The sequence below is a fragment of the Cyprinodon tularosa genome, unplaced genomic scaffold (genome assembly GCF_016077235.1).
Source record: "Cyprinodon tularosa strain WSP-4 unplaced genomic scaffold, ASM1607723v1 ctg55, whole genome shotgun sequence".
Classification (NCBI taxonomy): domain Eukaryota; kingdom Metazoa; phylum Chordata; class Actinopteri; order Cyprinodontiformes; family Cyprinodontidae; genus Cyprinodon; species Cyprinodon tularosa.
The window spans coordinates 2,330,272-2,358,099 of NW_024039285.1; the positions used below are offsets into that span (position 1 = coordinate 2,330,272).

General features: G+C 37.7%; 1 protein-coding gene across 2 annotated transcripts in view; it reads right to left on the minus strand.

Annotated features, from left to right (window-relative positions):
- Positions 1-27,828, minus strand: part of LOC119796466 (fibrinogen C domain-containing protein 1-like) — a 207,141-nt gene that overhangs the window by 55,733 nt on the left and 123,580 nt on the right. For both annotated transcript variants that reach the window (XM_038305036.1, XM_038305034.1), the window contains one exon: positions 11,422-11,518. In XM_038305036.1, coding sequence (XP_038160964.1) covers positions 11,422-11,518 — 97 coding nt within the window. The remainder of the gene's footprint in view (positions 1-11,421; positions 11,519-27,828) is intronic.

A 27,828-nucleotide genomic window follows, 5' to 3' on the forward strand; every position in this document is an offset into this window, starting at 1 on the left:
CAGACAGATTCTTCTAATCTAACAGGACACCTGGAAAACTAGGTTACCCTCTTACGGATTAAATTAAACTGATTTAAGCCCATGTTACAGGTTATGAAATCTACATTACCCTTCGAAAACTGTTATTTAACAGCTTTCAATGTAACAATAGAAATACTGTGTATTTGGAAAAGAGCACTTTTGAAACAACACGCATAAAACATACAGTCCTTTCTATTTTCCTCTATGAGCAACATCTATGGCTAGTCAACATTAACATAACTTAGGTGGACATCATGAAAAAAGGGTATGGCGAAATACAACACATAGCTAAATCCCTAAAAAGTTACAATTTAACTGTATGCTTGCAGCAAAAGATTCAAGCAAGTGACATATAACAATGACAAACTGGAGAAAGTTCCTCATACCTACAGTACAAAACATCAAGGAAGACTTCCTGATTATTCATGTGCTTTAGATGATTCTTTCTAGGTATGATGTTCACTGTCTTGGCATTCAACAGCATGTTAAAGTTTGACTGATTCACAACACTGGGAGGTAGAAAAATGCACCACCCATAGCTGTTTTCAGGATTCTATGTAAGGGCTAGAGTCTCAACCAGAAAGGTGAATATGACACCATCTGAATCATAGCCATGGTGTATAAGAATTGGTTTCAATTGAATGGATTCATTCAAATTTAATCCTTTACTACTTTGGTCTCCTTTAATCTGCCTAACACTGTCCAGAGGACAACAGATTGCAAACACAGTTTTGATTGAAAAATAAGCAACCAGGTGACCAAGTGGTTTTTAGACTTAAGGTGATCTTGAAAGAGGTGAAATTCATTCTTCCCACGTGTGACACTAATTACCTAAACAGTGACTGTAAAGCTGTAACAACAGCATTTAGCTATTCACCCTGTTTATTTATTTATTTATTATTAATATTAAATAAGTGGCTCCTGTTAATTTGATATTACTAATACCTTTTCAGGATAGGGTGGTGTATTTTTATATACAGGTTGAATGTTGTGACTAACATGTTGCACCACTGTTGCCTCTCTTGCTCTGGCGAAATATTTGTTAAATAAATAGATAATGTTAATCCAACACAGCAATTTGACCATTTTAGCTAATATTTAAGGACTGTTATATTGTTGATCTTTTATTCCATTATTCGGGTGTTAAAATGCTTTTTTTATATTCATATAATCAGTGCCTAATAGAGTTAATGTGAATCTGAAGGTAATGAGAAATGTGCTGTCCATCAAAGACAGGTGATGTTGAAAGTGGGAAATCTTGGTCAGGGGGAAGGTAACTGCAATAAATATCTGCCTAGGCAACAGACAAGCATAAATCCATTTTTCATTTTTGCCCAAAGGGTAATCGATGATGGGGGTGACGAGTAAACAGCACAACCTGAATGAGCAAGGGTACTCTGAAAGGTTCAAAGTAGCCTGCTGGCTCGTTTAAATTCAGCCTGCTAAACCCAGAGCCTTGCACATTCCTACCGAGGTTCTACAGTGTACCACAGGGACATCTAGCTGACACTTTAAACATGTTTTTATTATTGGCTGCATACTGTAATGGCCTAAGGTCAGCGAGGAGTCCTAGATCTCCATTAATTCATATAAACTCTGCAAACGCTATAAACTACACAAGCAGTTCTACGTCCACCAAGGACACTAAGCTAGTGGTGGAGGAAACACTTCAGAGAATAGCATAACCCTGTGAATCTGAAACCCATATTTTTAGACATGTAGGAGTCAGGGTAATTAGATTTATATTTCTCCAAGATTTATTGATGGATGATGATTTTTTTTTTAAGTAAATAGCTTTTAAGATTTTTTGATTACTAGAAAATTGAGATTGTGTTCAAGACTGATGCAAAAAAATAAATAAAATAAAATAAAAATATTTGGCAAAATCTTATTGTTATTAAGCATAGCTTAGCATCCATGATTTGATAATGATTTAAATTCCTTAACATGTTGCATTGATAACAGTTACGTATATACACACTTAGTTTGCCAGGAAAGTCATCGACAAAACCTTGTAAATTCAAAGAATCTTTTAGATAATAATAAAAAAAATTTCTAATGATCTTCTAGACACACTAAGGAATGATTTAACAATGTGTCATAATGTCTTTAATCAACCATTTCTTGGGTTCCCTCAGTAGCTTGATGACAACCTAAATCTGTTACTCTATTCTGTGTGCTGGATAGCTTCACATCAGTGGAAACATAGTGCAAAAGGTTGTTAGCCAAAAAATACTTTTCATATTATAAGGAATGCACCATGGGCCTGATCCCCTGTTTTTCTAAATAATATACTCTAAATTGCATGGGCAAACAACACATCTTTGCATGCAATACGTGCAACTGTGCACTGAAATCACCTAGCACTGTAAATGAGTATCTGCTCTGCTGGTGCAAACAAGTTTGCAAGTTTCAGTACAGGCAGACCTTTTAAACATCAGGTCCTGTTGTTAGAAACCTGCCAGATGATCAACGGTTTAAACAGGTTCTTGCTGAGATCTTCTAGAGCACAGTGTACTCCCTTTTTTATATAAAAGAACATGACAGCTATTTGAATGTTTATATCACTTATCTGTTTATGTGCAAACAGCAATAGCTAGGATCTATAATACACTTTATAGGATTTATATCACTTAACAGGGTTTGCCTGTCATTGCCTTATTGAACTCTCACAATTAAAGCAGATTTTGTATGCTGTGTGCTTTATGATTTTCTAAATGAACCTCCAAAGGTAACGTTAGTTAAAAATGCAGGTTTTGATATCTGATTTAGTGTTTTGTAGTTCTCTGTGGAGCAAAATTCTTTACCTGCATCATCTCATACTTGTCGAATATCTGAATGTCAGGAAAACATTCTACTGCAGACTATCTGTGGCAATTAAGTTATTGTAGAGTATTGAGAGAGCAGCAGAAAAATACAGATTTCGTGAGGATTGTTTTTCTAAGGAAGGACGTTTTTAAACTTGCTATGATAGGGCCACATTTAAAAATATCAAGGAGGCTGTGTACACATATAGTCTATTGAAAAGGGGGGGCTTAGTCGGAGACATTGCAAGAGTCTTTAACTCTTCATGTCCGTGAAGCTGCTAATTCACCATTAGTGCATCAGTTTCCAAAGGGTGGTTTCCATTGTTTATTCGCTTGGAGGGTTTATATATCGAATCTCCTTAGTGTCAAAACTTCTGTGTCCATGTTTTGCATAAATCTGACCTGATCTAACAAACTCCTCTTAATAATTCATCAGCACAGTATTTCAATATCATTATTCTTTTTTTTATTCCCAGTTTTAGAAGCGTGTGGGAGGAGCAGATATGGAGAAAAAGCTAAAAATAATGCATATTGCAGTCCTGTTAATAGATAACTTTAAAATGTCTCTCATGTGATGTAAATGGGACACGCAACATTGTAAAGAAAGCCTTGAATTAATTCATTCAATGTTTTTTTTTTTTTTTACTTTTATTTTATAACCATTATTTTAATGAACATTTGCATACTGAAATAGTTTTGTTGCAATACTCATTGCAAAAGCATGAAATATTTATTGTTAGGGATACTCTGATCAGAGATTTTGCAAAGCTCTTACCAGCTGAGCCCAATTAATGCTGGTTTTATATTGATTTTATTTATGAGAAAAAATAAAATGAATACTTGCTGCATAAATGGAAAATCTGTTCTTGTGGTAAAACATTCAGAGTAAAATGAAACATTAATGATCTCATAAACAGCTTGAGGTTACAAAGCATCAGGTCGTGGATCGGTTCGCAGCCGAGTGTGAAGCGGCCGGGATGGGGATCAGTGCCTCCAAATCCGAGGCCATGGTCTTGAGCCGGAAAAGGGTAGAGTGCCTTCTCCGGGTCAGGGGGGGTGTCCTGCCCCAAGTGGAGGAGTTTAAGTATCTTGGGATCTTGTTCACGAATGAGGGAAGACGGGAGCGGGAGATCGACAGGCGGATTGGTGTAGCGTCTGCCGTGAAGCGGGCGCTGTACCGGTCCGTCGTGGTGAAGAGAGAGCTGAGTCAAAAAGCGAAGCTCTCGATTTACCGGTCGATCTACGTTCCTACCCTCACCTATGGTCATGAACTCTGGGTCATGACCGAAAGAACGAGATCGCGGATACAAGCGGCCGAAATGGGTTTCCTCCGTAGGGTGGCTGGGCTCTCCCTTAGAGATAGGGTGAGAAGCTCGGTCATCCGGGAGGGACTCGGAGTAGAGCCGCTGCTCCTCCACGTCGAGAGGAGCCAGTTGAGGTGGCTTGGGCATCTGTTTAGGATGCCTCCTGGACGCCTCCCTGGTGAGGTGTTCCGGGCACGTCCCACCGGGGGGAGGCCCCGGGGAAGACCCAGGACACGCTGGAGAGACAATGTTTCTCGTCTGGCCTGGGAACGCCTTGGGGTTCCTCCTGAAGAGCTGGAAGAAGTGGCTGGGGAGAGGGAAGTCTGGGCCTCCCTTCTTAAGCTGCTGCCCCCGCGACCCGACCCCGGATAAGCGGAGGAAGATGGATGGATGGTTACAAAGCTGTTTCTTGTTGCATCATGGAAAATATACAAATATATTAAAATCCTCCAGGTTAGAAGACTGAAGTATCCATACAAATAAAAACTCAACAAAAACAGTCCGATCCTGGTTTATTGTTGGTTAATTAAGTTAGTAACCGATTTTTTTATAGCTTTAAAAGGTGCATTCATATAAGATATACATTAAATTGCTGATATTAGGACTAAATTAATTCATTCTAAGTTTTTTTTTTTTCTTTTAAAGATCAGCAACATTATTCAAAAGAAGATACCATTTGTTATTTGCTAATAGCTTTTGATTGAAAAAGAACTAGGATTCACAGAAATGTGAAGGTCCTTTCTGGAACCTCTTGCTCCCAGAATAATCTTCCACTGAATATCACTAACACATTCAGCTGATACCGATCAGCTTATGTCATATCAAACATCTTGGTCTCAAACTAGTCAACTTTAACTCTTTAAAGTGTGTTGCATCGATTTACTGACCAAACATTTTTTTCTAATTTCCAATCACACCCTGGTTAAATGTAAAATAGGCAGACTAAATTAGGAAACAAATTTTCCGTCCAGTCTGTTTATCTAATCTTTGGCTATATAACAAGAGTTTTGACAAATTTTCTAAATAGGAATGATTTTGATATTTATTCATTAGTCAGGTACTTTGGCAAAAGAGTGATTTAGCAGTTTCTGTATCTTGCAATTTTATACAAACAAAATAAAAAACTTAAAAAAATCCGTCTTGCAGCTTCAGTGCATACTAATTTGCATTTTTGGCACTAACAATAACCCAGATTGTTTATGTAACAACATACCTTCACTTTTACTAACTGAGATGTCGCTCCCAACTGTTGTGCTGCTACATAAGATTTAGTTGTCTCCTGTTCGATGACAATAAAGCTTCTTCTTAAATGACTAAAAATGAGAAATAATGTCCTGTTATTTAAGGATTTAAAATAAGGAGCTGCAAGCCCCAAACTCCATGTTTTTGTATGTTTGCTTAGGGTATAAGCTTTACCTGCCTGAATAACCATGCCTTTTTCTACAGGTTAAGGTATGTTGCCTAATAAAACGTTTGTATTTATATTTGTGCAAGAATGTCTGGTAGTCCCTTTTTTAGACAGTGACACAGCATAAGTATTTGTTTTTCTGTTTCTAGAGCCGCTTTTTTCTCCCCCTTTTATACAGCCACTGGGAAAAACTGTGTTTAAAGCTGTTGGTGCAGGCCTGTGTGACTAAGTCTGCCAGATGTAAGACTGGCGAAAAGAGAGTATCCTGGGTGGGCTGGGTGGCTGCAGGTCTTTGTGCCTTGCCAGAGGGTATGGTTTGAGTTGATCTCCTCTGAGCGAGGGAGTGGGGAGCCAGAGATCAACAGAGCAGTCTTGATAACCCGTTTTTTTTTCTCAGAGGTAGTTATTAGTTAATCATTTTCATTACTAACTAAATGGACAGCTGATAATCTATTGAGAAGAAATCATTGATACTAAATAATCTTCCCATAAAAATGAGTAAGTTACTTGTAAGAGTCTTACAAAGTGGTCTTTGAAAATAACAAATTTGAAATTTAAGGTTAATTCGGGTCATTTTTCTGACTTATCCTTTTTTTCTCCATTATCTAAAGTGTTAAGCAATTAAACTACCCTATATTTCAACCTGAAGAGGGTCTCTACTGAGAACCTACATCTACTTGAACCTACTGGGGCTTAAAGAGATGAAAGCAGATGAAAACATAAATGAAATATGTTCTCTGGCGCTCGGGCCCCGCAGAAGACTTCAATGCTGTGAATCAAAATGCACTTGGACGAGTAACCTAGAAAAGGATTAGATTAGTCTTAGTGGAATAAGCCAGAGGATGAGTGGGAGTGAGAAAGAGGGAGGAGATGGGGTGGAGGTGGGTGGAAGTTTGCTTGCGTGCGGGAGAGAGAAGCTGGGCCAGGAGCTAAATGAAGGGGATCTTGAAAGATGATTGGCTTCAGAGAGGGCGGGCTCCCGAGTTGATTAGCTGGAGCTGAACGAGGGACAACACAGATGGCTCACGTGAAGCGTGAATCATTTTATTATAACATATTTTTCTGTATGGAGGGCTTTAATCTACAATAGTAATGGAAGACAAACTCAGCTGGTCTGTGGGATGTCTATGATCTTTACAGTGAGCAACTGTGCACTGGTCCTGAAACAGACTTTTTTAAGCTCTAATTTCAGAATCAACAGAATCAACTTAGTGATAAAGTAGTACTTACTACAGTACAACACTGCTCAAATCAGAACACCTCAGGAAACATAGGTGCTGAGCCGGTGTGTGGGTTGCTTTTGGATTGGCATTTATGTGAAAAAAAAATGTGTCATTAACTTTGAATGGAAATACTCACAAAAATGGAAGTGTGCAGAATTTTTCTTTTTTTTTTTTCTATGAATAGCCCGACAGTCATCATCTTATTCATCTTATACAGTAAGAAGCTTTTTACAGCTCATGAGCTAAATCGTATCTCTGAATGTTTCAAGTGAGTCATGACAGGAAAGAATTTTATCAGCTTTAAGTTGCTATCACCATAACAGTTTCACTGTTTCAGTTAGCCATGAATTACACAGCAGTCGCAGTATGTGTGGCATGTGGTGAGTGGGAGCAGTCCACAGATTCTGGGATCAGGACTGAAAGAGTTTGTGGTTGAACAGAGGCCATCATCATATTATTATCTGCTAATATCCAAACTATTCTTGCCTGAAATCATTACGGTTGGTCCATATACATTTTATGAATTTGTTGAAGGACTTAATTATAAGTAAAGCTGTTTTTCGAGTCCAAAATATAATTGGTGATACTGTATAGAGATGCAGTTCATTTATATAGGTCTTTTACATTGATACATATGACTGTTGTCAATATAAAGGCAAAAACAAAAATAAGGTGTGGAAAGATAAAACAATTAAACAGAAACTTTATTTTCTCCTTAAATGGACCCACTTTATTAAAGGAAAATTCCGGTTTTTAACACTTTTAGCCCCTTTTCTGTAGTGTCCAGGATGAAATCGAACGATCGACACCAAAATTTTGACGATTGGTCCTGTCTCTGCTATTTGGCTCATGCAGAATCCCCCCCTGGCTGCTTCATAATGGCTTTCATAGTGCATGTCCGATAATGTCCTTAAAACAACCTTAAACGTTCTTTTTTTAAAATATGCTACTCACCGAGTCGTCAACGCTGTTCAATGACGTTCAAAAACAAGTTTCGTAAAGAAAAAACTTTCCTGTAGTGTTTTATTTAGCATTTTGTAAATCCCATTGAGTTCTGTTGGAATAGTCAATATCCCTCCGCCACCGGAAACGGAAAGGGGGCCTGCTTACGCTTAGTTGTAGTCTTTTCGCAAGGCCCAAGTGTTTATGCTTCACTCTGTGTACTCCGACGTCGAGGTGCTAACGTCTCTGTTAAACACTTTAAAAAACTCTGAAAATGGAATACGAAAGGTGGATTCTTGAGGAGGACATATTGGACTTTGAGTTTGACGGTACAAACATTGTCGCCAACTAGTGGTCTGGAGTGTGCAACGCTTCAGATTCGAACGGGAAGCGGAAGTTTATTAGCGGTTGTGATGTATCGGAAAAAATAGTTCTGGGATTTACAAAATGCAAAATAAAACAAGACAGGAACGGTTTTTCTTCACGAAACTTTATTTGGAACGTCATTGAACAGCGCTGACGACCCGGTGAGTAGCATATTTAAAAAAAAGAACGTTTAAGGTTGTTTTAAGGACATTATCGGACATGCACTATGGAAGCCATTCTGAAGCAGCCAGGGGGGGATTCTACATGAGCCAAATAGTAGAGACAGGACCAATCGTCAAAATTTTGGTGTCGATCGTTCGATTTCATCCTGGACACTACAGAAAAGGGGCTAAAAGTGTTAAAAACCGTAATTTTCCTTTAATGATTTTTATGTAGATTTGGAATCAGGGTGGTGTGGAGGAATACAATCCATTTTCTATAAAAAATAAATAGAAGTATTTGCAACCATTTACAAACAATAAGGTCTAAACCGAATGCTTGATAAATTTGGCTATTGTTTCTCAATTTTTTATTTATAAAGTACCAGACATTCAAAATAGCCCATCCCAGTGAAACGTCAGCCGAATGGTAGCCCACTTCCCTCCAACTCCCAGCAAAATCCCCTCCAAATTCCAGCCACTGAAGTGACCCCCACTTGCATATTTTTCTTACTCTGACTCCAACCTTCCACTGAATTACAGGATCTGACCAGGAGATTTTGCTTCTCTTTAGATCTTAATCTTAAGAAAGAATATTTTAATACAAATGTTGATGTTTTAAAAGGAATTGAAGGGAACCAGCCAAGGTCCAGCCAAGGAATAGTCAAGACCCATCAAGGAAAGTGGGGAAATCTTTAATGGCTACTACTGTAATGCCATGGTCTATAAAAATAATAATTTTATTGTCCTTCTCCTAACAGATGTATTTTTACAATGATATTTGGATTCTTTTAACCTACCTGCAAAATATGGTGTTAGGCAATAGATTCAAGTGCATTAAATGATGCAAATGATGAAAAAAATTCTGAAAGGACAGCAATCCTTGATAAACTTTAACAGTTTAGCAGAAAGTAAATGAAAGCAATTCAACATAGCTTTTAAGGTTTTAAATAATAGAGATAATGCAGACTCTTTCCTTAATGTTTTCCTCCAGGAAATGTAAGGTTTTTAGCTGAAACATAAATAATAAATCTACACATTGTATGTTGAAAGAATTTAGAAATAATTTATCATGGATAATTTTCTATATTGTTCACATTAATAAAAAGTGTAATTTTATTAGGAGTGCTGTACTGTTTCCCCATTCTGGACTTTGATCCAACACTGTAGCTGATTTTAATCTGTTTTTTAATAAGAGACCTACTGATGTTGCACATCGGTGGTAGATTATTGTGTGCAACATACTGCTCATTTCAAATGTACAGAAAGCTAAGCCATAAAAAGACAATGATGGTCAGAAGTCCTGTCCGTGTAAAAATATTTTAATCCATTTGATTAGAAATGCTAAGCTGCGGAAGTTGGCTTTGAAAAAGTAAACAATTTCACAGCTGAAGGCATTCATCTGTTGGCAATTTCTCCTTGTCAAATTTCACAACAAATGTATTATGATGCCAGTGAAATAATTAATGACTGCTAAAATGTTGTAACACTTACACAGGAAATCATTCAGAGGTGCACTTGAAATAATAATGAAAAAAGTGAGGGCATAAATAATGTGTTGTTGTGCCCAACATACATCTTGTAGTCAGTGGTTGTCATGTTTGCTGCCATGCTAAAGCTTTTTTTTTTTTATTGTAGCAGCTTTACAATTTATTGTGAAAACTGGCACAGGATCTGGATCATTACCAAGGTTTGATGAATTGTTCCTTGGCATGAGGTGCACCTTTGGCAACAAATTTCTTTAAATCTAAGTTTCTAAATAGAGCACAGTGTGTGTCTGCAGCCGTGGTGTTTTTCTGCTCTCACCTTCATTCACTATGTTTTCATGTTTGATCTACAGATCGAGATTTTGAGTGAAGCATGGTTCCCTTTTCCTGTGTTTTTTGTCTTCAGTATAATACTTCTGGACTTTTTTTAGTACAATGCTGAAGCTGAATCACTGCTGCCACTCTCTGGGTAAGTGGGGAACTGCTTGTTCTGCCAAATAATGTTAAAGGCATAGTGGAGGATTTTCACAAATTTTTTAAAAGACCCGCCCTCTCCACAAAAAAAAAAAAAAAATGCACATGCAGAACCCTGTACCCACTCCTGAGTGGGAATGCCTATTAAACATGTGCGAGAGCGTGCACGAGCCCATTTCTCGTCATTTAAAAGCTGCTGTTTACAGCAACTTTACAGAAAGCCCATATTCTTATCTTCAGGTATCACAGAGTACATGTCAGATTAAATAATACTACTTATACATCAGCGATAGTATCTAGATGTTACTTTATTGTATGTCTCGTACCATGTCCGTTGGTTGAACTGTTCTTTTTCTATCTATTTGCAGGTGATAAAGCAGACTGAAAATGTTTTGTCATTATCTCCCTTTTATCGCCTATTTGTTACATATTTTCACCTTTTTTTTCTGTTTTTCCTTTCCTGTTCTACCTATACTGCATTGTCCATATAATCTGTAAAACTCCCTGCATAATTATAATTAAGCAATTCATATGCATAAAATAAGCAGAACACTATGGCGATAGCCGTACTGCTCCACTTGTGAAAGTAAAATCTGTTGGGCTCTTTTTGGCATCAAGACTATTATTCTGCAGACAGGAGACTGTTAAAAAAGAAAGAAAGAAAAGTTGCTGTTTGCATCGCTCATACAGCTTACTTTCCAAAAGAAAATTTGCAAATGTTCCACTATGTCAGACTCACCACTGGTAAGTGAAAATGGGGACGAGCATGTAGGAATGCCATACATAAACATATCACCAGAATTATTGAGAATTAGGAGGACCACTTGTTTTTATGATTCACCCAGAGAAAGAACATCCTCCATTATACCTTTAAGTAATCCTTAAAAAAAATCCTGCATCCACATTATTATGTTGATCATCACCAAACTCAAGTAAAAACGGAATTTCCCAAGTTCAGCTTTAAAACTGAATTTTTCTGCCCTTTTCCTGTCTAATTATGAAAGAAAGGACTTTCCCACATGTGCACTGACATGCCTTTTACCTTTTTTCACAATCTGTGTAGCTATGGCCTTTCACCTAAAGGTACTCACAAAATAGAGCACATTTACAAGTGGACAATTACATGCATATAGCACTGACAGAGGTTTATATGATTTCACTTCAATTTAAAAACCCCACTGGACATATGTGTTTTTCAAAGGGTGCCAAAACCACTAAATGATCCACTTACCAAGCCAGTGTTCTCCTGTGATTTTGCCAAATCCTTCACGGTATGACTCCCATCCCCTGAAGAAGTTAACCGAGCCATCCTCCCTTCGCTGAATCACCTAAACGATCAAGACAGCAAGACAAGAGGCAAAGAGGTCAGACGGTTTTTCATCTCACACGGAGCGCTTCATCATTCTTTGTGATGAGTCATTCTCTGTCCCACTGATCGTCACTAAGCTCAAGTAGAACTAAACTAAATGAACTCATAAATGCTCGCTCCTTTGCTAATGAATAATGCAAATGCTCTATCCGCTAAAAAGACAATTTGTTGGAAGCTAATAAAGGGAATCCATTAAATCTTGACTGACTTTGAAACAAATTGCTATGGAATGTGCCTACGTAGCTGAGATCCCAGCAGAGAGATTATATTCATACAACAATTGTTCTATAAACACACAAATGTTTCACTAAAAGGAAAAATGCAATTATAAGCAAATAGCAGATTCTGATTCACCCTGTGCACATGCATCTGCATCTTCTAATAAAATATAAACTTGAACTGCTGACATGACAAACTGATGAGGAGGAAATAGAAATGTGTTCCTCAAGAGTGAAATTACTGAGCAGATCTTAAAAAAAGTATGATTAGAAGACTGCACTAATGTTTTAAAGGTAAAGGGAAATCCTTAAGACAGTGGATCCTCACCATGAATAATCTTTCTTAAATTCCAGAAGGAGCAGATGGCAAAGACAGCAGTTTTTCCTTCTAACATCTGTACTGACAAAGAAATCCAGCTGAGCAACAATAATTGTCCAGATTATTCCCATTATGTAACAAGAAAGTCTTGATCTAAAACACCTTCATCATCATTAAGCTACATTATCCTCAGATGTATATTTTTGACTTCATCGTAAAGGAAACATGCAATTATTTTTTTGGTTCTTGCATACAAGGAAAAGGTTCATTGTCTAGCCTTTATTTTCAGACTGTCATGACAAGTATCACAACAAGGGATTTTCTGCCTGGTCTTGAAAAGTTTTTATGTATTAAAACACATCAAACTTGTTAGCAAGTGCAAAGCTGATCTTAGAAGCAGATTAAAAAATGTGTACCACATGTGTAAAATGAGCAGAATAGTGTGCAAAAATTGGATTCACATGTGCCTATATGAACATTTAGATCGTATTCTTATGAGCAAAATAATTCAGGTGCAAATTCGCAAGTACAAAATTCTACGGTTATTATCGCTACAAAGGAGGTACTAGCATGATGACGAGTGTGCGTGCATGTGAAAATATTTAGATGGCCAGAAATACAATGTGTCGAATAATATTAGGGAAAAAGTGAAAAATGCAATGACTAAAGAGAAATCTTAAAGCTGAACTTGGGATAAATAAAGTATTATTGAATGGAATCATTTAGAAAAAAAAAACTGAAGTTCAACAGCCACCAGAGATCAAACATCAAAGAGGGTACCACAATAAGTAAAAATCTTTTTCCTCGTTGTTGTTCCATGATGGGCTCTATATGTAGCACAACTATGTTTTATCAAATTCCTATTGGCCTACTATGTTTTGCAATATATTAGATGAAACGGATGTTGTGAGAAGCGAAGGTAAATCAAGTTAAGTGCTAAATTCTGCTGCTTTTATTATAACTTTTATTTTTCATCTTTTATTTTCTCAATTTTGTTTTCAGCACTTTTAAATAATGTATAAAAAATGCACTATTAATAATATTGAAGACTATTATTTATTAATTTTTTCCTTTTACAATTGATATTATCTCAACCTACATGGCTTTAAACTTTTACTGCCACATTTAAGCCAGAAGTTTTTTCTATCTAGTTTCTATTTCTAGTAATTTGCTCATTTTAATGGTGGAGACCAAACCTGTTTTCATGTCTTACCCTTTGTGCTCTCAATCTTTATAGATACCCCACAACATATGCATTTATATACACAACAAAATAAACATTTAAAAAACAATAGGATTATAGGATTTCCTAAAAGCGCGTGCCTGCGAGTTCACGAGTCTACGGAAACCGCGGCAGACCAAACCAGATGAAAGTGCGCATTCAGCGTCTGCTCTGCCGATAATGCAAGCGTAGCAGAAGAAATGTGCTGTTTACCTGTGCAAAGAAAGAAACAATGAAAGAAAAATGTCTGAGGACTTCAGTGTTGAGGAAGAGCAGGAGTTCTTTGGCGAGCTGAATGCGCACTTTCATCTGGTTTGGTCTGCCGGCTTCCGTAGACTCGTGAACTCGCAGGCGCGCGCTTTTAGGAAATCCTATACACTACTGTTTATGCTCTGAAAACATTCTAAATGACTTCGTTTCGCGTAAATTATGGACGCTACCCACTCAGGACACTTGGAATACATTGGACGAGCAGTATGGAGGAATATTGACACGTTTTTTGTGGACTTTTATGGACCTTTCTGCCTCGGGCGCCATAGACCTCCATTATTTGAATGTCAGCAGACAGCAAGAAGCCTCCCAGATCTCCAGATGCTTTTGAGATATCAAAAAAGTACTCCAGAGTGTTGTTCAGCATGGGGGGGAGTAGAAAATGAAGGCTAATCATGTTTTGGGTGTACTATTCCTTTAACATTGTAAGAAGGAGCAGGACTTTTCAAAGTGTGAAGCTTGCCTCTCCTATGGGGTGCCATAACTTTAGGTAAAAGTAAGTAGGATTATTTGTGGAGATCGATTTCCCACATTTCTCCAAAACAGCTCTAAAGGTAGGCCTACTCATACTGTTTACTTCTATATACCTGTTTGACTGCATTAACAAGTAAAATAAACTCTTATGGGGGAAAGTGGAATAACAACACTGCTGTAGCCTTATTGCATACAATATGATGTTAACACTGGGTGCAACTTTTAAAGTTGTCTCCCTAAAGAAGTTGCATAAAAAACAGACACAGAAAAAACTATTTGTCTACTAAGACAATTACATGAATAGCTGTATAGAAGCAGAATTTAAAAAAGGAACAGAATCATGCAAAGTGTAAAAACAGTGGATTTAATAAGCAGGAAAACTCAGGAGAGAATGAGACCTGGTGAAACAGGTTACATTTGCAGGCTGTCAGTACAGATGTGGCTCTAAACTAAACTTCTCAAACTTAATCTAAAAATACACAGTAAAAACGAAATCAATCATTAATCACCAAGAAGTTGAAAAAAGTCATCTAAAACCAGATTTAAGGTGCAGTAAAACTACAGTCCAGTCAAGGTGGGAGAACTATTTTATTGTTTTACAGTAAAATCTCCTGAAATACCTTGAGACAGTTTGGTATTGGTGTGTTATATTACTGCGGTCGCTGCTTGAGATTACAAACAACAAAAGGAAACCTTGTGCAACTCTCAAAGAGGCCACAGGGCGCTGTTAAAACAGCAGTGGTTTATGCATTGGGATAAAATCTGGTTTTATCGAGCTTTGAAGTGTTGATGACACAATATAAACATTTTCTAGAATTTTTCTGTAGACCAGAACGTTAATAAGGATGAACAATGTCATCATTTTAGGCATGCCTGGATAAAATAGTTTTCATCAAAAAAGCTTTGCCATTCAGAGGACTCTATAGCACCAATTAATTACTGAGGGTGAAAAGGGGGGTGATGTATACAATTGAAAAATTGAGAGCTGAAACAATGGTTTTGCTATAGACAGTTGCTGAAGTTTTTATGGATAAAGATACAGCTGATGCCTTCATGTCATGTTTCAGCTTTTTGCATCATCCCCATATGGATGGTATTGGTTTATTTAAGTTTCCTAAGGATCAGGTCAGATGATCAAGAGAGATGGACTCTAGCCTACAGAGTCTGTAAGCTAGAGGTCCGTTGTGGATGGTTCTGATCTGTATGGTGTGATGCCTCCATATTCCTCAGCATCACTACACTCTCCTGGGCTTGAACTGGGTGATGGTTCAACCACCAATTTCAGAAAAGATGTTCTGGAAAAATCATCAGGGTCTTCCTCCATCTCCATTTTAGAACGGTAAGCTAGCCACAAAAGGGTTCTTCCTTTGACATCAGCAAACAGAGATGGGTTCCTACTAGCTATAAATCAGAGTCTTGCTATGGAGCTACTAAATGTAGGATATTTGTGTTAGAAATAGGCCTGTTTGGTTCATTATAGCTCGTAACGACTTGGTATGTCCTGCTGCAGGATTTTATAGCAAAATTACATTAAATCATTATCGTGTTATCAAAACTTTAGAAAACAGTCACTTGGCTTATAAAATTCATGACAAATTCATGAATAAAACAAAGAGAAAGCTCTTTACCTGTGCCTTGTATTACTTGTGTTCTATTAAATATCAATGATGCGTTCCAGACATTTTTGTTCTCACTTAAAAAAAGGATATAACAAATGTTTTAATATGAAAGAAGAGGTGAAATCAGAGAAAAGGCTTAAGATTTGTATATCTACTGTATTTCCATTTTGTAAATCATTCAACACAATCAAATGTCATTATTCAGCCCCTACTAATGAGGTTTGCAGTGCAATAACTGCAATGATAGCAATCCACCATTCCTTTGTTATGGATATCTCAGCAGGGGGCCAATGGCTTGCACGCAGACATGAGGTCTAGCTCACCTGTTTTTATTACTCTGATTACCCGTGTTAAGTTGCTTTTTTCTTTTATTTAATGCACACAATTGGAGTATCTGTGCAGAATGCAGCTCCTTGCTAGACACATTGAGAAACTTTGCTACCTTCGAATAACCTCCCTGTCCTACTACTCTACTAACTACTTTCCCTTTCCTGTGGTCAAATGAGCTAAAAAAAAAGTGAAAACTAGAAATGGATATAATCATGTTAAAAACTGTTTTTTTTTTCTCTTTAATCCACTCTAAATGTTATAATCTCCACCATTGGTTCTCTGTTAGGCTTTGCAGGTTAAGATGCTAATGTGTCAGAATGACTAGTTGTCAGTGAAAAAATTCTGTAAAATGATTTTGGAAAACATTATTTCAAGAAGAAAAAATATAAAACTTATAAAACCAGATGGCGACTCAAATTTGCTAATTAATTAAACTTAAAAACTTTATACTGGACACAGGCTGGAAAATCAGCAAAGACATGATCTCTAGTACACAAGTTCTATGAACACTCCTTTTCTCATGTAATCTAAGGTCAAAATATACCATGCTTAAGGTTTCCCTTCTGAATTACCCAAATGGGTACAAATGATAATAATGTACAAATTTGTTGTTCGGTAGCATTAGGCACGAGCATGTATGTAAGTAAAGGTTAGCTTTAAGTTCTGTTTATTTTTAATTAAATGCCACACTTTTGTGAAAAGTAATCTTAAGACTGTATCTCTAACAGTGATGCACATTTTCTCCTGTTAAAGGACGCATATGATTAATTAACGGCCAATGTTCATAGACCACGTGTTGTCTACGCCTTATCATATATATAGCTTTGCAGTGACAACACAGATATTTCTCAAACCAAGTTTGATTTGCAAGACGTTAGGGCATTTACAGAAAAAAAAAACGAAAAATCACAGTTAATCACTTGCTGTTAAGCTAACATCATAAAGACAAACTTCAGGTTTGTCAAGTGTAAAGGGACTCCTACTTGGATAAATTCAACACCTTTTGTTTCCCATGTTGAATGTTCTGTAAAAGATAAAGATGTTAAATTTCCATCCTTCTCTATAACTGCTTATTCTTGCAGGTTTGCTTAGAGACCTGGTACCTATCTCCAGCTATCACTCAGTGAGAGGCTGGGCACACATTGTACCCCCAACATCACAGAGCGATAAAGACAGCACAGACATCCTTACTTGTACATATCTTCTCCTAGCATGCATATTTTTGGATTGCTTAAAAGCTGAAGTATGCAGACAGAACCCCGGGGACGTTCAACTAACTCATAGTAACACTGAGACAAGTCTTGACCTTGAATAAAGGATGAATAAATATCTAACTCTTTTTTTTTTTTGCTAAACAAATCCCTAATATTCACTTGTTTTTTTTTTGGAATGACAACTAATATGTGAAGAAGTCAAAAAAGCAACTACACTTTTTTTAAGTAGAATCAGTTTGAGACAGATCCACACCCTCAGGTCATCAGAAGCAATTTTATATAGTGGTTCTTTGTACAGAAAACAAAACCCTTGAATGAACTTTAGCAGCTGGGTTCAGCCCAATGTTAAAACATCTTTAGCCACCCTCAGTGACAGTTACATGGTACTATGAATCACTGTGGCAGTTAGAAATTGCGAGCAATCACATAAAGCAACACTCACTTCAGCAGGTAAACCAAAAAGAATTTCAGTTCACATGAGGGTAAACACTCTTTCCTTGCTGGCCATGCTTATCGCAATGTGAAGCCTCTCTGTAAGATGTGAGAGAAATTCTCTGAGCTTTAAGTGCATTTTGCACAATAGCTGGAATTCTGCAAGGTCTCAGCACACGTGGGTTACACACAGGTTATTGCAAAGTGAAAAGTTAAGTAAAAAGATAAAACTGTTAAATTACATTTGTGTGCAAGTTTTCCACAAACAATCTTTTGCAAAAGAAATGTTAGTCTTTTTGGGTAGCAATTTGTACTAATTTACGAGAGACAAGGGCTTATCAGAGATATACAAGAAAACTCTGCCATGGTCAGTTCAGTTTAATGCAATTCAATTCAATTCCTTTCAAAAAAACGTTATTAATCCCAAAGGGAAATTACATAATGTTAAAAAAAAAAACAAATTTATAATTTCAATACTTTTTTGTAAGTTAATTCTGGCATTACCGTGTTTAATTGACGGTCTGATAGAAATAACAGAAAAATGCTGTTGATGAGAAAAACAGATTGATGCAAGTAATACATTTTCAATAGTATCATTACATTTACAATCCTCCGAACAAATGTAATACAAAAATCTGGTTTGACCAAGGTACTATATCAGAGCTTTGAACCAAGCAGCCTGATAATTCTTTAATATCCCACTGTCTGGGTACAAAGATCAACGCTTTATACACAGTATATTGCCCCATATGCACTGCCCTTCTGAAACCGAGCCGTGCCAAGTTCAGACCGAGCTTGGATCAGCTAACAGCGCAGAACTTCTTTCCTACGATCATTTACACATCACGCCTCCTATTGGCAGTCCTCGATACTATGGCTCTCAAAGTAGGGAATTACACAACTAAAAATGGCGGCCCCCATATCAGTTAAACACTTATGTGCCTGGATAGCATCCTCTGCCCAAATTTTAATGAGAGCCTCGGTCTCAGCATTATCCCAAGTCATACCACACTCTTTTGATGCCATTTATTGTTAATAGGCTGAGAATAATTTTGTGTTGTGAACAGGTGAGGAGAACTATAAATTGCAAAGCCGGACACATCAGAAAACCTGCGAATTGAGCCAGCTGACTGTAGATAGAAGATGACGCGGTCTGCTCATTCGCTCTTTGTTATTAGATAACGGAGCCACCGTGCCAAAGCCTTACTGCTGAACTAGTACTAGATTTAGTGCGGTTTGGAGACACCGTAGCATCACAAACAAAGTATTCATTCATATCTCTAAAGCTCAACAATAAGCAGGTGAGAGAAGGTTGGATGGAACAAAGATGAAACCAAATACAAGAGTGACCAACTCCTTCCTCTTTGATGATTTTGCTATTATGTTGAGGATACTGCATTATCTCCAGCTTCTCTTATTTTTTATATTTCGTTTTCTGTATAATCTACAGTTATTGTTAAAAATGTCTCCCAGCTGTGTGCATTCTTTCAATGAAAGCCAGTTAAGTATTACAGATTTAGGTATTTTCAAACGAAGTATTGAATGTATTCAGTATAATAAATATGCTTTAAAATAAATGCACTCTGTTTTTTAGTTCCTTAGTTTGTCTTGTAGGTAGACCATATCCTAAATAAATCAAAATGGCAGAACACTATAAACTAAACAATTTCATTTAAAACCATTACGACATCACTGCTAAAGCCTCTTTGAGTTCAACATCTGTTTGTCTATGTATGTCTCTGATTAAACTTGTGATAAAGTTACTGGGTACTGTACTGTATATTAGTATGACACAACTCATCAAAAGTTGGATAGATAGTTGAGCGAGTTGTGTTTCTTGTAAATACTGTATGTATTGAATACAGTGTAGGTGGAAATATTAGCTGAAGATGGCTGGGCCCTGGGCCATAAATCTCTATACATCCCTTTTGTCATTCAGGTACAGCCTGTCTCTTCTATTCAACTTCTTTTTGATTTATGCAATCCAGCATTATATGCAACACCTCACAGTTGAGACAGCTGCACACCCAAACCAGTTGATACACCAACTGAAACACCGACCACTGATTCTTCTTCTAAGAACCTGTTTTTATTACTTTTATTGCTTCTTTTTATCGTCAGTCTTTAGAGATTTATTCATTACTGTCTGTGCTTACCTTTGCCTCATGATTATTTGTAAAAAACTTTCTTCAAATAACTAGTCATGTAGTGCAGAGAGAGTTATTGGGACTATAAAACAGATTGTAATTTTCCCCATTAAGGGAACAAAAGTCTGTCATCCAGTTCAAGTGTTTGTCTGAAAATTTGCATGCTTGCACTTTTATGGCTGCTGTGTTTTCCGTGCCTCAGATGCCTCTGTTTTATAGAGCCTCGGCTGCGGTGGCATCTCAACAGGCCTCTTATACACGGAGACAGGAATATAGTTTACACAGAGAAGCAGCTTAACACCCGGACTGACAATTCCTTAAACACAATGTGTGGCTAGGGGGCTGTACTTCACATCAAAAGAGTTTTAGTGAAGGTCACAAGCTGTTTCTGCAGGGCAGGCGATGTTTCAGGCAAACCCATACACTCAGATCTGCAGCTGTGACAGAGTGGCCATTTGACTTAAACGCTGAGCAAGGTCTCACATACACCGCCTGAAGTAAAACTTCCAAAAACCGAGCCAGAAAATCCACTGTAAAGAAAGTCTGGGCTCATGTTGCACCAGCAGCTAAGTCAATATTAACAGCTACTGGAACCACTCGCTCTCAAAGGATAGAGAAACACATAAAGGTTTAAAAAAATACTTATTTTAGTTAATTTAACTGTGATTTGTTACGACCTCCTTGTGCTCAACGTTAGTACAATAAATACCAAGAGGGGCACAAGGATTGGAGTTTTTTGCTCTCGTTTTGCTGCTCCTAAACCTTCATCAGTTATCCACATCTTCAACTTTTGACATAATCCTCCTTTCAGCAGTCCCTCAGATACCAAAATCTTTTTTTACAAGCTGCTCCAACTTAATCCAAAAGCACACAGAGCCAACCTTTTACAAATTAGCCCTAAAAATTTGCACAGGCTTATGCTTCCAGTTTAAAAATGCATCAGAAATGACATGTCTATAAAGGAAATAGAATGTCAGGTGTTCACGGATACACACTAATACTAAATACAAAGCTGCAGCTACAGATATATACCACCATGATAGGTATTGTGTAGTCACCATAGGTTTTGCCCTTCACACATGTATATCTAAGGGAAACCCGCTGCTCTTGAAGCTTTTTTTTATGTTTACTTTGGTTGTCTGTCATCTTTGCTGTTCTTCTGTTCTCCCTCTCTTTTTTGTCCCTCTTGTCTCACACTAGTGTGGAAGCAGACTTCTAGGAGTTACTGCATATCTGCTGTGTTGTCTATTTTTGCTGTTTTGCTTTATTTTCTTTCTTTAAATACAGTCTTTCCTGTCTCTATCTCTTTCTTTCTCCCCTTAATTCTTATCCCCTCTTTCTCTTTCATCTCCCTTTCTGTCTCCTTGTCCGTTGTATCCGTTTTTACTCCTGAAATAATTTCCAATAAAGTTTCATACATAAGTACCAAGCGGAGCCTTATGGCAACAGTCATATTGTCTGCTTATGAAAATAAATCTATTGAGCTATCATTTGGCTCTGGGATATATATTCCTGGAGCCATATTGCTAAAACTGGACACACATACACACGCAAAAAAGGAAATAAATGTCTGAATCCCAAAATACTGTGAGATTATATTTCAATAGATACATGCATATTTCAATAGATAAATGCATGTATCAAAAGCATAGCCTTCTGCTTATGTTTTAACAATACAGCATGATCCTCTGACTTATATCATATTCACAATTTTGCAAAGTCGTAAGCAAAAGGCTCCAATCCTGGGAAATGATCGTCTTCGGGTGAATGTTTTGATGTTGGACCTGCTCTCTGCCATTTTACTCCCACACTATCCTCCGCTTGCTGGGAAGGGAGGAGCTAAGCCATGAGTGGCAGCCATCACATAGATATATATGCACACACAGCCTGCCTGGCTTGTAAACATAAGACGTGTGAACAACATACAGAAATAGTGTGACATCAAATTATATTCCATCAACAAAAACACCTTCTTCATGTCACAGTTTTTTAGTTCTTTCTATCTAAAATAACACATTTTTGCTTATTGCACCTTTAACAAACATTTTACACTATTGTAAACATGTTAGGTAAAAATCTCTACCAACCAGTAATATGACACAACAGTTTAATAGTTTTTTTTCCCCTAATACCAGATTCTCCAGATTTTTTGTGCATCTACATTTTAGATTTCAGGGATACAATTTACATCTGAATCTGCTGTGCAAAAACCTAAGCAGAGTCACATAATCAATTATAAAATTTTTAAACGGAAATGTCATGTACAGCATAGGACAAAAGCTGCTCACATTACAAGTAGCATCCATTAGATAAGCAAATCTGGAAAAGTCAAAAGTAGCATTTAAAACAATGGTTTTGATAGAGACACAGATATATTGGCTATTACCCTTATTTGCTGAGTTTTACTTGACTTGTTCTCTTTTTCTGAACGTTTCTAACCCAATATTTATTCTTTGGGGTATGCAGGGTGCACTGACAGAACATTATACAACATTAATGTTCCTACATGGGAAGAAGGCTCAGGAAAGGTATTGCTATATATATATATATATATATATATATGTATATATATATATATATATATATATATATATATATATATATATATATATATATATATATATATACATACATATATACATACATATATATATATAGCTACACTATCCAGACAACTGTCTACTTTTGCCACATGTTCACACAGGAGTAAATCCTGTAAAGTCAATGACTCAAGCTGCGTTTCCCTAGAATGAAATCTTTTAGCCACTGTGTCCGTATGATTAATTCATTTCTGTAAAATACCTTGAGATGAAATTTGTTGTGAATAGGCACTTTATAAAATAAAACTGAATTGAATATCACTGATAGCTCATTAAGCTTTAGAAAATCTGTGTTTAAAAATCAGGCAAAAAAATCTCAGATCCTGTTTTGAATTCTTGAGAGGCTTTTTTATCCAACACAACAGCAGCACGACCATCCAGATAAAATTAAGTATCCTGCAAATATAATAGTTTTGTCAAATTATCTGTTAGAAAGGCACTACAAAACTCAAATACTAGGCACTAAAACATTTCCTTGAGTGTTGCTCCTCTTTCAAGGGAACTATGTGACAGTTCTTCAAAAAAAAAAAAAAACCATGCCCCATTTAAATGCATTGCCAATTAAAAAAAGGTCTGACACATGAACGAAATCTCAACAGAGATGAATCTTTAGAAGCTTTTACATTATCTGTGCATAGAAATAACTGGAAACATAAAGAACATTATACTGGTGTATGGTCAGTCTGATTTTCAAATGAACCATTTCAGCAGAAACAGTAACGACCAGCAGGCGTTAACAAGCCAATCTGCAATCCTTAACAACCATCTTGCCCAACGCTTTCTCAAGGGGCACTGGCACTCGCATGATCATATTAAGCTGCCTGTAATCTCTGCAGAAGATGAAGGCTACTTAACAAGCAGCCTTAAGCTCTTCAGCAGGCTTTCTGTGAACTACAGGGAGCCTGCAGCATGCACAGACGGACACCCAAACTGACAGAGAAGTACACAGGAAAGAATCAACACAAGCACTCCAAAGCTGATTCTGGGAGATTTACAATCTGGCATGTTAATGCGTGGAAAACAGGAAACGTGCCAATAGCTCGTTAGCTCCTGGCATTTACGCGCAGTGAGCACACTATGTTCGTATGTTTGGCACATTGGCAACAGATGTCACTTGATGATAGTCTGTGGTGAATGCAATAAAATCTTCACATAATGATTCCAAACCTTAACCACTAAACAATCCATAAACAGAAGTACACAGGGACTATAAACAGAAGTACAAACATAACCTAGTAAATAAATACTGTAGGAAATGCTTATCGGAAAATTGCCATCCATGAATTTGTTGCTTACCTTTAACATAGCTACAAATAACACTAGCAGATATGCAAAACTGAAGTCTTTTTTTTTTTTTTGGTTAATGGTCAAATAACCCTTTTTTTATTACATTTTATATTTGTAATTTGCAATTTTATTTATTATTTATTTTATATTCAATAACTAGTTTTTTTTTCACTTGCACAACATTGAAGATATTCATCGCCTTGCAAAAGTATCTATGCCTCTTAAACATTTTTACATTGTGACATTCAACCGCAAAGAAGTTATTTGGCTGTTGAATGGCATCAAATTGATCATAATGAAGTAAAAGGAAAAATGGGTACATGATTTTCAAAATGTTTTTATTTTCAGCCCCTTTTACTTTGACACAACTGTTAGGGTGTTACAGTAACCTAGTTACAGTAGGTCTTTAGAATTTATATGTTTTTATGTCATTCTTTTACCATGGCCTGGGTCAATACTGAGGGTTGTCAGTTAAAAAAATCGTCATATGATACCACTAAAAATGACACGATATAGCACCTTTAAAAATGTCTAAAACAAGTTTAAGTCAGACAACAATTTTCCAATGCCGGGGTCCATCATCAAGACATTGAAATAGTAAGATACAGCCGAATCCTGACTGTCTTATTGAAATGACTTTTCTGGTGCAAATAGAGCATTACCGTATTTTCACGACTATAAGGCGCACTTAAACGTCTTTTTTTTCCCTCAAAATGTGCGGTGCGCCCTTTGGTGCGGTGCGCCCTATGTGTGTTGTAACTGCGACTTTTGAGACCACCTCATTGAGGAGATGATGAAAGAGTGGCTGAATGTAAGGAGACCAGGTGTTTTTTTTCCACTCATCACCATCGCTGTTAATATGTGACTCCATGCGTCCCCATCTCACAGCTGATGTGAAAAACATGGTGAAACAAATTAACGCTGTGCTTGCTGTTCAACCGCTCGACATTGGTGTGAACCGGACCCAGCAGGTGCAGCAGAAGCAGCGAGTTTACATGCAAAGTCAATGGTTGACGCGCATATAGGCGCAGCAAAAGGTCCCGCAGCGCGTTTTGAGCAGCAGGCGCTGCGTCGGGAGCGTTTAAGCATCTGACGCACCGCCAACGCGCTGCTGCTGCTCCAGATGGAAAAATTGAAGTTTTGCTGCTGGACGCGCCGCATCAACCAATCAGAGAAGCTGATCTGGGAGCTGACAGCGAGACAGACACAGCGCTCTGATGACATATGATATTAACGCAAATGAAAAGGGCTGGATGGATGAGGAGATGATGAAAGCGTGGCTGAGGCAGGTGTATGTGAGGAGAACAGGTGTTTTTTTCCACGCATCACCATCGCTGCGTGCCCATCTCACAGCCAATGAGAAAAACATGGTGAATCAAATGGATGCTGTGCTCGCCGTTATCCCGGGAGGTCTGACAAAGGAACTTCCACCGCTCGACATCGGTGTGAACCGGCCGTTCAAAGTAAGGCTGCGAGCGGCGTGGAAGCGGTGGATGACCGACAGAGACCACAGTTTCAGGATAAGTGGAAGGCAGCGCCGGGCAAGTTACGCCACAGTTAGCGGATGGATTGCAGATGCTTGGACTAACGTGTCTGCTGGCTCTGTTGTTCAAGCTTTCGCAAAAGCCGGCATTATTTCTGAGGAGCCGCCCGGCACGGAAAGTGACTCTGACACCGAAGAAGGGGAAATTGGCATGTCTGATTTAGCGCAGCTGTTTAATTCAGAAACAGAGGATGATGACTTTGATGGGTTTGATTAATACTTTGTAATAAATACATTAATAAAGCACAATCATACTCAGTTTTGCTCCCGCTCTATTTTTCTCCCTGAAAACTTAATTCAACAGCATCCCCGGCGCGTCTCCTCCTCTTCACCGCGGCGGCTGGCAGGTGTTTTTTCATCTAAATAATCTAAATCTTGCAGCTATATTTGCTGTGATCAGTGGGAATAAAGTAGTTTTAATATGTTTTTAAGTGAGAAAGTCCACCTGAAAACTTAATCATTGCAGTCAGTTCATCCAGATTATCTATTTCTGTCGGAGGCGCTCAGACCCCCACATACCAGCGGTGCACCGACAGCAGAAATCCCTTCAACAGCAGCCTCTAGGCTGGGCAGCCTCCAGGTTCACCGCGGCTGCTGGCAGGTGTTTTTCATCTAAATAATTTAAACTGCAGGCACCAGGATACCGGCAATAAAAGCGAACATATTCCGTCGGCAGGTTTCAGGATTTTAAGTTAATTTAGGAGTGACCACAGCGCTGTGTCATCTGCGATGTGTCTGTCTCACGGCCAGCTCCCAGGTTTGATTAATACTTTGTAATAAATACATGAATAAAGCACAGTCATACTCACTTTTGCCCCCGCTGTATTTTTAAATACGCAGTAGAGGTATTTAAAGGTAGTAGAGGACATGTACCGGTATATAAAAAACGCGCCCTATAGTCCGGTGCGCCTTATGTGTGTGTTAAATACAGAAATGGCACACATAACTGAGACTGCGCCTTTTAGTACGGTGCGCCTTATGGTCGTGTTAATACGGTATTAAAATGAGCAGCTGAGAGCTCCATTGAAGAATGTGCAGAACTCCATTAATGGAGAATATATGACAAGCAAAAAATAAATGTGCAGAGATGGTACACCCTGAAAAGATTTGCAGATGTATTTCAAGGTATTATGGTGGATCTTCGTGAATTTTTGAAAAGACATGCCCTCTCCAATTAAAAAAAAGCACATGCACAACCCTGTACCCACTCCCGAGAGGGAACGCCGATTAAATGCGTGAGAGAGCGTGCACGAGCCCATTTGTCCTCATGCACGCTCTTTTTACAAGTTGCTGTTTGCATCACTTCTACAAGCTTCTAAAAGCGTGTATTTATCTAAAAGCTTGTATCTATCTAAAAGAAGATTTTGCAATTTTTCCAATATGTCAGACTCACCACTGGTAAGGTAGCTACCTGGGGACGAGCATGTAGTACGGCCTTATGTTAACATACCACTAGAATGATTGACAGTTAGGAGGACCACTTATTTTGATGATCCACCCAGAAAAACGATGTCCTCCACTATACCTTTAAATCAAAATATAGTTCTTACAGTAGGTATTGACTCAGGGCAGCACAAATCATGCCACACTTTTCAAGTTTGTATACGTAACGCCATGTATGCTTTTCTTTCTATTTCACATAAACTACAACTTAGTGCTGGTTTCACACATACAATTTCAATAAAAAGTAGTTTCCTTGAGATAAATGGGAATATGAATACTTAATTAAGCCACAATAAATGCTGTTTTTAACATTTCTGAATGATTTATACATTCTTAAGCATGAGCCATTGTGCTGCAGCAAATAACCATTCAAATCATTAACTCGGATGGGGGGATAAATCAATGCAGCATAATAAAAACAGCCTAACAATGAACAAAAATGAAGCAAGCTCTCTGGTTAATAAAACTAGCAAGATGGTTAAAAAAAGACCAACAGAGTAACTGCCAGAAATTTGATCATGTTGTTTATTGATGATATGGTAACAAATTCAACACTTGCTGATGAAAGCACTCATAAATTCAGAGCACCAGGCACAATTGCTATCTACAAACAAGGCTGCAAACATCTGTCGGGGAGCATTTTATAATCCTATCACAAAGACAGATGTGCTCCAAACGTAGTTGCAGCAGCAACATTGAACAGAGAGGAAAACACAATGCGCCCCCCACCACCACCAACACACACACCCTGACTTTCACATACACACAACAACAAAGCATAGGTTATGTTTTTCTAAGTATTTGATTCTTTTCTGCTTTCAGTTGTGATCTGATTACTAAAATACAAATAAACCTGTTTTTCTCTTAAGGTTCATGGAATAAATCAAACTAGGTTAGCTCCACATCTCTGCTGAGGCACAGGAATAGCATGCAAAAAATGTGCCCACACGCCAAGGGCCAAAGAGAGGAGATGAGCTAAAACTGATTTCTTTTTTAAATTTCAATGCAATATGTACAGCACCCTATGTGTTTTACCAGCATCCCTGCTGAATTATTTTATTGCAGTGATGTAGTGTTCAAATAAAAAATTGAAGCCTTTACCCTTTTTTTAGTTTACTTAGTGGTGGGGAAACATATCTCCTGTTTAGAAA